This window comes from Lactuca serriola, chromosome 3 (genome assembly GCF_051521515.1).
Source record: "Lactuca serriola cultivar US96UC23 chromosome 3, Lser_US96UC23_V15, whole genome shotgun sequence".
Lineage (NCBI taxonomy): Eukaryota > Viridiplantae > Streptophyta > Magnoliopsida > Asterales > Asteraceae > Lactuca > Lactuca serriola.
The window spans coordinates 43,810,816-43,825,025 of record NC_136410.1 but is presented as its reverse complement, the minus strand read 5'-3'; the positions used below and the strand labels follow the sequence as shown (position 1 = coordinate 43,825,025).

The 14,210-nt window shown below is 37.8% G+C and overlaps 1 protein-coding gene across 1 annotated transcript; it reads left to right on the top strand.

The window, feature by feature from the left end:
• The first annotated feature begins 8,300 nt into the window (after positions 1 to 8,300).
• Positions 8,301 to 9,078, top strand: LOC145094383 (glutaredoxin-C1-like). The gene has a single exon (XM_079032603.1). It carries the CDS (start codon positions 8,492 to 8,494, stop codon positions 8,915 to 8,917), a length of 426 nt encoding a protein of 141 aa, XP_078888729.1. The 5' UTR covers positions 8,301 to 8,491; the 3' UTR covers positions 8,918 to 9,078.
• The last annotated feature ends 5,132 nt before the right edge of the window (positions 9,079 to 14,210 follow it).

Sequence of the window (14,210 nt, the reverse complement as noted above, 5' to 3'; positions counted from 1 at the left end):
GCCAAGGCACACAAGGGTGTTTATTGATCATCGTTTGGGTGCCACAATTTTGTTCGGCAGGGCCACATGGCGAGGGATTGCCACCAGCAGTCTCCAACACTCAATTCCATGATTTATTATCATTGCGACTAGGTTGGCCATATGAAGGCCAACTGTCCATCGCTCGCTGCCAGGCCAGCACAGGCTCCAGCTCCGGCTACCTTGAGGATCACTATTCACTGACGAGTGTTAGAGCAAGGTGGAGCCCCGAGGGTTTGAGGTCGCGCTTTCCAACATACTGCCGAGGAGGCCAGGGAAGCACCAACTATTGTGGCTGGTATGTTTGTATCCCTTATATTGTTGATTATGTTTGTTTTATGCTCATATATTTGTACCTTTGGTAGGTGCATTTCTAGTGAACTCCTTTCCTGCTTTAGTGTTGTTTGAATTGGGTGCAAGTCAGTCATTTGTTTCTTAGTCTTTTAGCAGAGAGTTTGCTTTGCCCAGAGGGGAGTTGGAGTGTCCGTTGAGAGTTTCTATCGCCAACGAACACGTGGTTTCTGCTTCTTCGGTTTATCAGGGTTACGTTCTGGAGATCTTCGGGGTATCCTTCCTGATCAATTTGATTCCTACTCCCATGGGGGATGTCTGCGTGATAGTGGGTATGGATTGGATGAGCCGTTTCGGTGCCATGATCGACTGTGAGGATCAGCACGTGGTAGTTCGAACCCCAAGAGAGGAGAACTGGTTATTTTACAAAGAGGGAACCAGGATGAGTTCAGGGTTTTATTTGGCAGTATATTCAGCACAGGTGTGCAGGTTATTTGGATTATGTAGTGGATAAGCGGGTTGGGGATCAAGTGTCGGTTGCTGATGTTCCAGTTGTCAGGGAGTTCGTTGATGTATTCCCGGAGGAGTTACCCGGTGTGCCTCCTGAGAGGCAGGTCGGGTTCAGGATCGACCTTGTGCTAGGTGCAACCCCTATTTCCAAGGCGCCGTACCAATTGGCACCGCCTGAGATGCATGAGCTATCATCTCGGCTGCAGAAGCTGCTAGGCAAGAAGTTCATCCATCCAAGGAGTTCTCCATGGGGAGAACCGATTCTATTCGTCAAGAAGAAGGATGGTTCTCACCGGATGTTCATCAATTATCGGGAGTTAACCGTTTTCCCTTCCGCTGATTGATGATCTCTTTGATCAGCTACAGGGACCGTCTTGGTTCTCCAAGATTGATCTGAGGTCTGGGTACCATCAAGTCAGGGTGAGGGAGGAGGACGTGGAGAAGACCACATTCCAAATTCGTTATGGGCATTACGAGTTTGTGGTGATGCTATTCGGGCTCACCAATGCGCCTGCGGGGTTTACGGATTTGATGAATCGAGTATGTAGGCCGATGCTCGATCGCTCAATTATTGTGTTTATTAATGATATCTTGGTGTATTCCAAGACCAGAGAGCTGCACGAGGAGCATCTCCGCGAGATTTTGGAGGTTTTTAGGCGAGAACGGCTTTATGCTAAGTTCTCGAAATGTGAGTTCTGGTTACTGGAGTTTCAGTTCCTTGGACACCTCGTTAACTGGGATGGGATTTTGGTTAATCCGGCCAAGATTAAGGCCATGATGCAGAGGGAGGTTCTGAAATCTCCCTCGGATACCAGGAGTATCTTGGGTTGGCAGGGTACTACCGGAGATTCATTCAGGATTTATCCAAGATTGCAGTACCCCTCACCCGTCTAAAGAGGAAGGGGGTGGATTTTCGGTGGGGCCCAGAGTAGCAGTCAACATTTGAGACCCTTTGGTAAAGACTTTGAGACGCCCGTGTTTTGACCTACCCTAAGGGAATCGAGGATTTTGTGGTTTTCTGTGATGCATCCTTCACCGGTTTGGGGCAGTTCTCATGTAGAGAGGGCGAGTGATAATTTATGCTTCACGGCAGCTGAAGCCGCATGAGACGAGATATCACACGCATGATCTTGAATTAGAGGCGGTGGTTTTCGCCGTTAAGATTTTGAGACATTACCTTCATGGGGTCTGGGTCGGACCAAGGTGGTTCTACAGACTATGGAGATGATTCAGTAGATCAGGAAGAGATTGCAGACTGCTCAAAGTCGATATAAAATCTATTCTGACCAGCACCGATCTGAGTTGGAGTTTTAGGTCGGTGACATGGTGCTGCTGAAGGTGTCACCTTGGAACTGTGTGATTCGCTTCAAGAAGAGGGGAAAGTTGGGCCCCTGATATATCGAACCATTCCGAATCGTTGCCAGGGTTGGCAAGGTTGCTTATAGATTGGATCTTTCGGAAGAGCTCATTCAGATTCATAGCAGTTTCCACATTTCGCAGTTATGAAAGTGCGTACTGGACGAGGATGCAGTGGTATCATTGGATAATATTCAGGTTGATGAGAGTCTGAACTATGTCGAGAGGCAAGTAGCTACTCTGGAGAGGAAGGTGAAGGTTTTACATAACAAGGAAATACCTTTGGTAAAGGTACAATGGCAGCACCGGTGGGGCTCATAGTGGACTCGGGAGCCGGAGGCTGAGATGCAGGAGCATTATCCGGATTTGTTCTCCGCACAGGCTTCAAGGACGAAGCCTACTCCAAGTGGGGGAGAGTTGTAACATCCCGATTTCTAGGTATGAAATTTATTCTTTTAAAACAAGTTTTTCTTTGAACTCGACGAGTTGATAGACTCAACTCGGCGTGTTGAAGGGATTTTGGGCCGCACATTTTTGTGGACCAACTCGTCGAGTTGGTGAGGAGAACTCGATGTGTTGATGGCTGAGTGGGAAACCCTAAATTTTAGGGTTTTGCACCCTATAATCTCCTTAAGTCCTTAAGGCTGATCTTTTATCAACCTCCAAACCCCCATATCGGCCCTTGTGAACCTTAATCACCTTTCCTTCTCATTTTGTGAGCTAGTGTGGTATTTTTGGAGCAAAAGATGAGGAATTTGGAGGAAGGAAGCAAGGATCTAGCAATAAACGTTCTCATCTTCAGTTTGGCACTCTTCTGGACCTTTTTAATTGTCCACGATCCAATTTTTATTCCTCTAGGTAGCTAGATCTTGAGTTTTGTCCCTTTTTCTCCTTATTCTTGGATGTTGCTATGGATGGACTTCATAAAGGTTTCAAATTTATGAATCTCCAGGTTAAGGTGACCTTATAGTGGGTTGGATCTAGTCTTTAGCCAAGTCTCGATGCCATGCATGGAGTTGAAGTCATATTTTCCCTTTTTAACCCACTTTGGGTTCAAGACATGCATTGGAAATGCATGTCTATAAAGCACCAATCTTTGGGACGTTTTTGAAGCTAGAATCTCTTATGGAAGTTGGGTTTCAGATCTCAAGTATTTTTGTGCTTAATGGTTAAGCCCTCGAGTTTTCAAGCCTTATGTAGGGGTTTTTGAGCGCTCTGAGTAGCCCCAAAGGATAAAGTTGGAAACTTTATCCTTTTGGACAACATTTGAGTATTATATATGAGCCTTATGGTCCCTGGAATCGAAAAATCAACTGAATGTGTTAAGCTGGGAAAACTCGGTTACTCGACGAGTTGTCCAGCCAACTCAACGAGTTGGCTAGGGTTTTCCCGACCTTCTGAGTACTATAGAGACTCGACGAGCTCATTGGTGCACTCGACGAGTTGATTCAACATTGACTGTGACCTTGACTGTTGACTTTGAGTTTAACCATGGTTGACCAAGTTTACTTTTGAGGGCATTCTGGGTATTTCAAGGTTTTGATGAAATTAGTCACATAGTGGTTGTAGGCATTTGAGTCGGGAGCTGAGACTTGGAGTTAGATCTTATCAGTTCAGCACTACTTGTGAGGTGATTTTTCCTCACTGTACTTTCGGGTCGAAGACACCAAGGCCAGCCCATTAGTTTGATAACCTGATATTATTGATAAGTTGAGTATGGTATAGATATGTATGCTAGTTTTGATATGCTACTCTGGTGGATCTTCAGGACTACCTCTGATACTGTCTATTTGTTTGTATATGTTATTATATGCTATATGTCAACATATTGTATGGGTTGGGTTGAGGTTGTACTGCTCTGTGTTGTACCCAACAAACCCTAGAGTATGCCAGATATGAGTTGGGGGGCAGGGAGGCATGCCAAACTCATACTGAGGACTCATGAGCATTCTAGATACGAGCTGAGGGCCGTAGGAATAGATATGAGCTTTGGAGCTCTTGAAATCAGAAGAAAATGGATTAAGTTCGTTGAGCTGTTAAGACCAGTCTCCACGGTGTGGCATTAGGCTACCACAGTGTGGTGACTGGGGGGTTAGAGATTAGTTTGGAATTTTTAGCCCACAACATGGCCAAGGAAGGCCACAACATGGAGGGCTACTGATTGGCAATTTGACTTTGACTTTGACTGTTGACTAGTTGACCAATTTGAATTTTGGTCAAACTTCAGTATAATCGAGTATTTGACTTTGGATTTTGGTTTCGGTTTGGTTTTAGGAAGTTTAGGTTGGTTGTTCTGATGTTGAGGTAGTTGTGGGCTTCTGTTGAGTAGTTCAGGTAAGTCATCTCATTATACTTATGGGTCGAAGGCACCAATGTCGGCACATTGGATTATGTATGTAGAATGCTAGTTGTTTTTGTGATTGTTGCATGTTTGTATGATTGTGTTGAAATAAACCCCAGGGATAGGCTCATTGTTGTATGTTCAGTTTGAAATAAACCCAAGGGCTAGGCCTCAGGGCTGGGCCCATGAGTATATGATGGGTTGAAAGAAACCTTAGGGTTAGGCCCAAGATTGTATGTTGGGTTGAAAGAAACCTCGGGGTTGGGCCCATGATTGTATGTCGGGTTGGAATATACTCAGGGCTAGGCCCAATGATATGTATGGTATGTGGTATTTTGGGTAACTCACTAAGCTTTGTGCTTACGGTTTGTGTTTAAATGTTTTCAGGCACTTTTTGGTTTCAAAAGCAGGACCCGACTTGATCGTACTGTATCCCCTGAAGATTTTATTATGCAATGATTGTTTATGATTTTATTATGATGTTTTGAGAATATTTTTACTCTGATCGTCTTTTGGGATAATGAATGAATGTTTTTTTTTTATTTAAAATGAAAATTTTACTCGGTATTTTTAGGGTGTTTCATTATTTTATGGTTCTTGTCTGATATATTGCTTTCGGGTAGGAACAACTATTCGACCGTCAATCTTATTTCCCAACTACATATGACTATACATTTATAAGGCGACACCTTGATATTACCAGTAGCATCAATATGTTTGTATGAACGACTATAATTGTACTATAGCAGTTGTATGAAATATTGTAGTTGGACTATAACATACAAGACTGTAGTTAGACTATAACAGTTAACTATAATCAGACTGTAGCAATTAAGACTATAGTTGAACTATAACACTCAAGACTATAGTTTGACTATAACAGTCAAGACTATAATTAGACTAGAACAATTAAGACTATAGTAATCACACATGGATGTAAGACTTTGGTCAGACTATAACAACTACATGAGTATTGTGGTGTATGTGGTATCTTGATGAACTCATCAAACTTTATGATTACTCGTTGAATTTCAAAGGTTTTGAGGTTACTTTAGTAGCGAGGAGAATAGTGCGGCCTCACTGTACACATGCATTGACTTTTTGATTTGATAGAGATGTTCGATGCATTTTATTATTACTGTGATTCGATACAATTTGATGTTTTATCACACTTTTGAGGAATGATTTTGGTTGATAAGTTTTATTTTGAGGAATGATTTTGGTTGATAAGTTTTATTTGGAATGTTTTATCAAATTGTTTCTTGCAAACATCTTTCTTACAGAATCATACATTCATGAAGAGTCTAATTATTAAATTTTATACGAAACCAATAAAAAATCGGTTTTATAAAGTTACAATTTTTTTTGTCAAATTTCTAATTTTAAAAGCTATGAAGTATTTTTCATAAACCCTTGCCAAAAATCCCTTTCATACATAGTTTTGCATTCTATGAAGAATCGTTTGACAGGGTGCATAAAACCCATATTCTTAATACATTCTTCGAGGATATTTACATTCTTTAATAATGGGTTTCTAGATACTATCCTGTATGAGGAATGACGAACTCATCATCATCCAATGCTATGGGTTTTCATTATCATCATCATCCAATGTTAATGGGTTATCAGAAATATTCATGAATTTTGACCTACAATTTTCCCGCAACCTTGAACTCGACCTTCAACGATCCATTCTTCTTCCTTCTCTCAAGAATTATAAGTTTTCTCTGTTATTGTCTCCGATCATAATTCTTCTATAGTGAGAATTGTTATAGACTACCCCGCTTTATGATTATATATGTTGCTTCAATAACATTCGACATATCTTTATAATCAACATGTTTCGTTTGATTCTTTAGAAACCATAACTTTAGCGTATTTCAGTTGAAAGAATGTATTGGAATGTTAGACGTGTAATCCTAAATATCGTGTCATTTCCTTATTCACTTTTAACTAAAACGTTAATAATATCCTTATAATTCGTTTCGGTTTAGAAAATTTAATAATTTCTTTTTTAAAGTTTACCATCTTGCCATAACTCATGATAACCTTTTTTTTTTTTTTTTTTCTATTTTCTAAATTTACCATCATAAGTCTTTTATTTTTTTTAAATACAATCATAAAATATTTATAATTCACGTCTAATCTTATATATATGTATACATAATATAATAATATAATATAAAATAAAGTAAAAGTTATGGATATTAGAAGAATATAAGTTGCGCTTAATTTGGTTGTGTGTTTTGGAAAAGAAAACCAAGATAAAAGGAAAGGATCCAGAAAAGGAGGAGGGGTGGTGACCGGGCAGGAGTGCATCTCCGCCGCCTGTTGGTCGTGAAAGACCACCACGCGCAACCCGCCCTTCCATATATATATATGCCTGCACTGCACACATGTCTTTGCTTTAGGTATACACACCCTGCTGCAGAGTATATCATCTGCCACACAATCCACACTTTTTACTATCCCTTCGTCTCGTCAAATTAATCAAATTATACACTTCTTTTCTTTATCATATTCTCAGCATATACATGTGCCCGTAAATCATTAGATTCTTCTAGGTTATGTATGTATCATGAGAAATTATAATAAAAATATTAATAATGTTGTATCATGTATGAGCATGAAAAAAGGATAGACATTGAAGTTGTATACGTTGGCATGTGGTTGCTGCACGTTTGGCATGAAAATAGTACACATAAAGATAAAAGGTAGACCTCCGACAACAAGGACATACGCAGCCACCTGCAGCCTGTGTATATGTTATTATTATATATATATATATATATATATATATATATATATATATATATATATATATATATATATATATATATATATATTTGTCATATGTGTATGTATATATATGTGTATGTGTGTGTTTGTACATGTTTAAATTAGACATGAGAAAGCAACGTAGCACCAACTTTATACAGTCTAAGCTATTTTGCCTCCTTGTTATCATACAATCAAACATTAATTTGTTAATTTTCATATACTCCTACTCCCTATAATTATGTTGTCTTGTCCCATTCCTAGAACCCCCAAAATACCCCTAGTTATTTCTATTTTTAACCTTTTTCTACAAATAATAATAATAAAATAAATAAATAAATAAATAAAAATCTTAGTCACTCGGGTGTATACATGAAAACATCAAATTTGATGTTGTGATGTAAAAATCATCTCCTACTAAAATATTGGAATCTAGTGTAAGTTTTGGAGTGATATGATGCATCTTCTCAAATTATACCGAGTAAATCATTAGAAATATTCCACTGAAATCTTTAAAATGGGTTTAGTTTATAGTTAGTATTTATCTGTAAGTGTTGCTACAAGATTATTGTATAAGATAAAATTTTAATAATTACAAAAATATAATGATAGATACGTAAATGTAACGTTAATAAAATACATTACTGATTAAAAATAAATGATATGGCTGACTTTGAACTATAATCATCTTAAAAATCACAATCTGAACTTAGAAAATAACAATGAAATGAATGCATAATATGTTACAATCAAATTTATAAAAAAAATACAAATAAATCAGTAGCTTTTTTCTGTTAATAACTTTGACTTTAGTTTATTATTTTTCTACCAGAAACAGGTATATTTTTATTTAAAATGTTATTGTCAAACTTGTATTCTTAAAATTGAATAATATTTTTTCTCTAATCAACATGGAAAATATGTTGTAAATCAGAATAAGCAGTTGCATATTAAACATATAATTATTTTGGATACTTTTATGGGGATATGAGATTTATGTCCCCCCTCACCCTCTTACTCTTTACCAACAGGTAAAGTCAATCCCTATATAACCACCACCACATTCGCCGTTCACCACCATCTCCACCTTCATCGTATTCATATCAAACTCTCCACCTTTTCGCCATTAATACCGATCGACTATCACATCATCGTCATTATTCACTCATCACGACTTCAACTCATTAAAGAAACACAATGCAATATCAAGCAGCAGCTGCAGCGGAGTCATGGAGGAGTACCCCCACCACCGGTTATTACTGCAACTACATGGCTGTAAGGCACCACCCCACGGTGGCATTTGATCCATTAGAGAGGGTGGCAAAGCTGGCGTCACAAAGTGCGGTGGTAATATTCAGTCTGAGCACCTGCTGTATGTGCTACGCTGTGAAGAGCCTCTTCTCCGGGATGGGTGTGAACCCGACTGTCTACGAGCTCGATGAGGATCCCATCAGAGGGAGAGAGATAGAGAAGGCTCTGGTGAGACTTCTGGGAAACTCCACGGCGGTTCCGGTGGTGTTTATCGGCGGGAAACTAGTGGGGACGATGGATAGAGTGATGGCTGCGCATATCAATGGGACACTGGTGCCACTTCTGAAGAAAGCAGGAGCCCTTTGGCTATGAATAATTAGTTTACTCGTTTCTTTATTATGTAATGCAAAATTAGTTAAGTAGATTTTAGAAAACTTAATTGAAAATTTGATTAGCCATGTCTTACATTCAACAGCACTTTCAAGAGCCTGTTAGAGAATCCAATCTTAAAGATGGTTTTATTATTGTTTTCACTTGTGACTTGTTACTTGTGACTTGTGAGTGATATAACTTTATAAGATTTCGAAACACAAGTTGTACTAGAGCATCAACAAACGATGCAATATAGTCACTTGAAGAAGAGTTTAGCAAAAAAAAAAAAAAAAATGATTTAATGATTAATATCGAATCTAACCGTTGAAATGTTTGTGGAAGGAATTTAATTTTATATTTTTTAATAAAACAGTTGTTCATTCTATAAATATGATGAAAAACCTAACAATCAATCATTGTCCGGTAATCTTCAATACATTTAACTTTTTCAAATCAAAAGTTAATGGATTGATAGATCCAATTTTGTATTTTCAATTTTACCCTTTTAACTTCTACTCTTTCTAAATTGTCACATTTTTTTTTAACACTTCTCATCTAAAAAAACCTTTTTTAAAGTATTTTAAAGACTAAACTGCACAAATGGTCCCTATGGTTTGCTCAAAATTGTCACTTTCGTCTAAAAAAGTTTGGACTAGCACCACGGGTCCAAAGTTTTCATTTTGTTGCTTGTTTGGTCCAATCTGTTCTGAATTTTTTCAAAATGACGGATTTGCCCATGTTAATTTTATTTTCTCTTTTTTATTAATTGTAAATCTGATTTTCAGATTTAAAAAAAAAATAAAAAAATAAAAATGAAATCTCTCTCTCTCTCTCTCTCTCTCTCTCTCCAGATCTATAATCCATTCCAAATTGAAAAGGTATTTCTCAGATATGAAAGTCGATGTGCCCTAGAACGATATTACGATCAATCCACCCAACCTATAGATTCCCGATCTTTGTTCTTCTTCCCTCAAATGTAATCGATTTTAGGGTTAAGTTTGCTTGAATTTGAAGAGTCGAAAACGTAGTCAATGGACAGAGTAATTGTTCGACACCGATCCATCCAAATCGGTTATCCCTGTCGTATCTCCATCCGATCTACCATCTGCCCACCGATAGGCTTCGCCCCTTTTCCTCTTACCGGCAGATCAACTCAGATCGACTTCCACCTCTACACACAAACCTTGGATTGCAGAGTAGAAAGCTTCTTTCTCTATTCGAAGTGAGTCATGAAGATCAGTTTGAAGTTCAAATTGGAGATATCGATACTCAAATCTTTAAGAAGCTTCATCAGGTTACCATTATGCCCCTCACCGTGAATATGTTGAACTATTGTTTTATTTATTTGAACCATAATTTTGCACCATTGTTTGATTTATGAACCCTTTATTTGTATGTATATCTGGATTTGTGTGTACTATTGTGGCTCGGTGGTAATTAAGAGCTTATTTGGGTGATGTTTACTCTTTATGGAAGCAAATGATTGAAAAGAGAAAATTGTTTCAGTATATTACAGGATGTGACCATCGGAGGATTTGGTTCTAAGTGTCGAAGAAGGTATTCTGATTCCAAGGCCTGAAACCGAGTTGATAATCGATCCGGTGGAAGATGTGATCAAGCACAGTCAAGAATTGAATGAAGGTTTGTGGGAGGATTTAGGTACTGGTTATTGGAATCGGGAGGATTTCATGGATTAGGATTGAGAGAGAATGTGGGTTTGTGTGTTTAACAGAGAGAGAGAGAGAGAGAGAGAGAGAGAGAGAGAGATTTTTTTTATTTTGTTATAAAAAATTATAAAAATAAAATAGAAAATTTAAATTTTCTTTTTTATTTTTTCTTTTAATCAAAAAATGTATTTAAATAACAATAAAACTGAAAAAGGAAAAAAAAATAAGGGTAAAATAGTCATTATGAAAAAGTTAATAGAAAACTGGACCAAATTCGCAACAAAATGAACAGTTTGGACCTCTGGTGCTAGTCCACACCTTTTTGGACCAAAGTAGCAATTTTCAGCTAACCACAGGGACCATTTATACAGTTTTGTCTATTTTAAACTCAATTAGTCAATTCACCTCAACTTACACTTCCTTATTCACATTGTGCATCAAGAAATACTTGACCCAAGTGACATATTCAATTGCATACCCGTTGGCCCGTGACCCATATAATCTGCGAACAAACCGACTAACCCAACAATCACCCCCTTAATCAATTGTTCACACCATTCACTCACAACAACGCTGAATCATCGTCTTCCCGAATCATCCCAACTTTTCCCGTAACCATGACCATCACCTTGGTCAGGTCCAAAGTCATCCATACCTGATTGTTGTTTGTCGCCACATAAAACCCATTTGCACATAACACTTCTGTGACACGGGAGCATTATTCCACTGATCAAGAAAACAAAGCCATCTGCATCTATCGTTTTCTTTCCCAAGCGAAAGAACTGGTTCAATGCCACTTGTGTTGAAGTATTTCCATCCTTTTTCTTTCGCAAAACGGCTAATCTCTCCATTTTCCAATGACCAACCCACAACCTACTGTCGGTCTTGCCTTGAATACCATATATACTTCCCTTTCACCACAACTAACAGCTATAGACCGCCTATTTTCATCACCGGTCACCCCCCATTATCTCGAACGGTACTCTACGTCTTCCCACGACAAAGGTTGACCTGGTGAAACTTTAACTTCTCCGCCTTCTGCTATAGACGAGTCCCGAAATTGCCCCCGCTATTTCTCCTACAAGAACAAATCGATGCCAAACAAACCTTGGTTATGATTTTAACCTCCAAAATAGTTATCGACCCACTGCTTATGCTACTCTTGCAGCTCTGCAGTTAAAGTCTCCTTCCTCCTTCGAAATTCGACTCTTAAACCGGCACAATTCAACCTTTGCTCTAATATCAATTGTTGGATCAAGTACCTTAATAACACACACTACTCACGTATTATGTATAGGAAACTAACGTTGCAAGGAAATGGAAAAGCTTCATATATTCAATAAACAACGGGCTATAAATAGCCTTACATAAACTTCCAATGTAACATTCGTAATCTGGTAAGTTTCCTTTTATCCCCTTAATGTAAAATCCTTTTCACTTTGGTCCCTGGCTAGTACACGGAGCAGACTAGCTCTTTGCAGGTCGAGGGCTTGACCCACATACACTAGGCATACGCACGGTTTGGGAAAACCCTAATATTTTGGGGTTTGCATCCGATTTAAACAACTTAAACCACCTCTTGGACATTTATTGACCAGCCTCCATTTCCCAATACCCTGAAAACGAAACCCTAAGTGTATTTGGTGAGATTTGAGCTTGAAAGTGAGTTTGTTAGTGTTTTGTGCTGAAGAAAAAGAAGAGGAACACTTGAAGGAATAGGTTGAGCTTGTAGATCCATAGTTACCTTCACATTAGCAAGCCTTTTGAGGTAAAAAGCTATCACCTTGATGATCCTTTGTGCTAGATCTATTTTATGGTGTTATTTATGTATTATTTTTAGTCTTTTGAGTTAAAGTTGAGCTTTTGAGCTACTCCAGAAGCCATGGATGTTAGATTGTGACAACCCGAAATTTCTATCCTGTGCAAACATATCAAGTCAATAGAAATCAGAATAGTTGTTGTTAATTTTCAGACTTTTTAGAATAAGTTGGAGTATTTCAGGGTTCACACTTTAGAGATATCAGGAGAGAGGATGCACTAGAGTTATTGTGCAACACTGTTATCCCAAAACTCTAAGAAGTTAGAGCTGACTGCCTGAATAAAATATTTTCTGCCAAAAACCCTAAATTTAGGAGTATATATATATATATATATATATATATATATATATATATATATATATATATATATATATATATATATATATATATATATATATATATATATATATGAGAACTTGTCATTATTTACACTTTTTCCAAAAACTCAAGATCCAAACCCATTTCTCTCTCAAGTATCATCCAAAAGATTTTCAAGATCTTCAAACTAGTAAGTGATTCTAGCTTTCTTAAGTGATTATATGGCTTAATCTAGTTTTTTAACACTCTTCTAACCGTGAAATCATTCCAAAAGGTTGATTCTTCCTTCTTCACGAAGAACACCAAGAACACACACTAGTGTTCTTGGACTTTTAGCTCATTTCAAGCTTCAATATAGTAAGTACTTCTATCCTAGAGTCTTATAAAGCTTGTTATACATCTTTACATCAAGAAAATGTCCCAAGAACACCAAGAACAAGGTGTTCACGGTTCAACAAGTTCTTGAACTGTAAACACCAAGTAAAGGTGCCTTAGGGTGCCTTAGTCCTTCACAAGCCTTAGGAACATGTCTAAATCCTTCCTTGATGTTTTTAACACATAAAAAGCACCAAAATCTCTCATTTATATGTGTTTATGGTTTGGGGATCTCCCAAAACCGTAAACACCCCAAAGTATGTATAAATGACCCATATTCCTTCCTATGCCTTAGTAACTAACATGGATCCATTCTTTGAAGAGCTAAGGACTTAAAAACCCCCAAAATACCATAAACCTTATGAGTTTATGGTATTAAACTCAAATGAAAATGGTTTAGGAACCGTAAACTCCAAATAGGAGTGAAATGGTGCCCTAGTTCCTTCCTTAGTCACATACTTCAAGTAGAAAAGCTTCTAGGGACTTTTAAGGCTTCAAACAACAAATGGTCAAAAGTGTGTGAGCTTACGGCCGTAAACTCAAGGGTTTACGACCGTAAACTCTTTTGGTTGTGGCCACAAAACCTTAAACTCTCTAATGGAGTTTTCTTTAAACCCCAAGCACACTAGCCTTTCCCTACAACACTTAGATGCAATCCTTGGGATTTATAACACTTGTATAAGGTGTTTAGCATGTCCTAGGGTGTCTTGACTTTGTTTATTAGTTGTTTAAAGACTAATTGGATACATATATGTGATATTATATGTTAACTAGGATCATAGAGTGTGTTCAAGACTTCACTTGACACCTAGCCATCATACTTCTTCAGTTCATCCAAACTACTTGCTACAGGTGAGTTCATACCCCTAAATCAATCTTTTAAATGTTTTTAAATGCTTTAATGGGGGGGGGGGGGGAATACAGGTTGAATCATGCTAGTTATTATATCAATTATGTGATTAATAACCAGCATACTAAAGGATTTACTACACTTTAAGCTGTTTTACCAAACAGATTTCTATAAATGGCTTTCCAAAACGTTTTACAAACTGACATCAAGTCATCTTTCTTAATTGTTCAAAACCCTTAAATGTTTTACAAAACTTCTTTTAT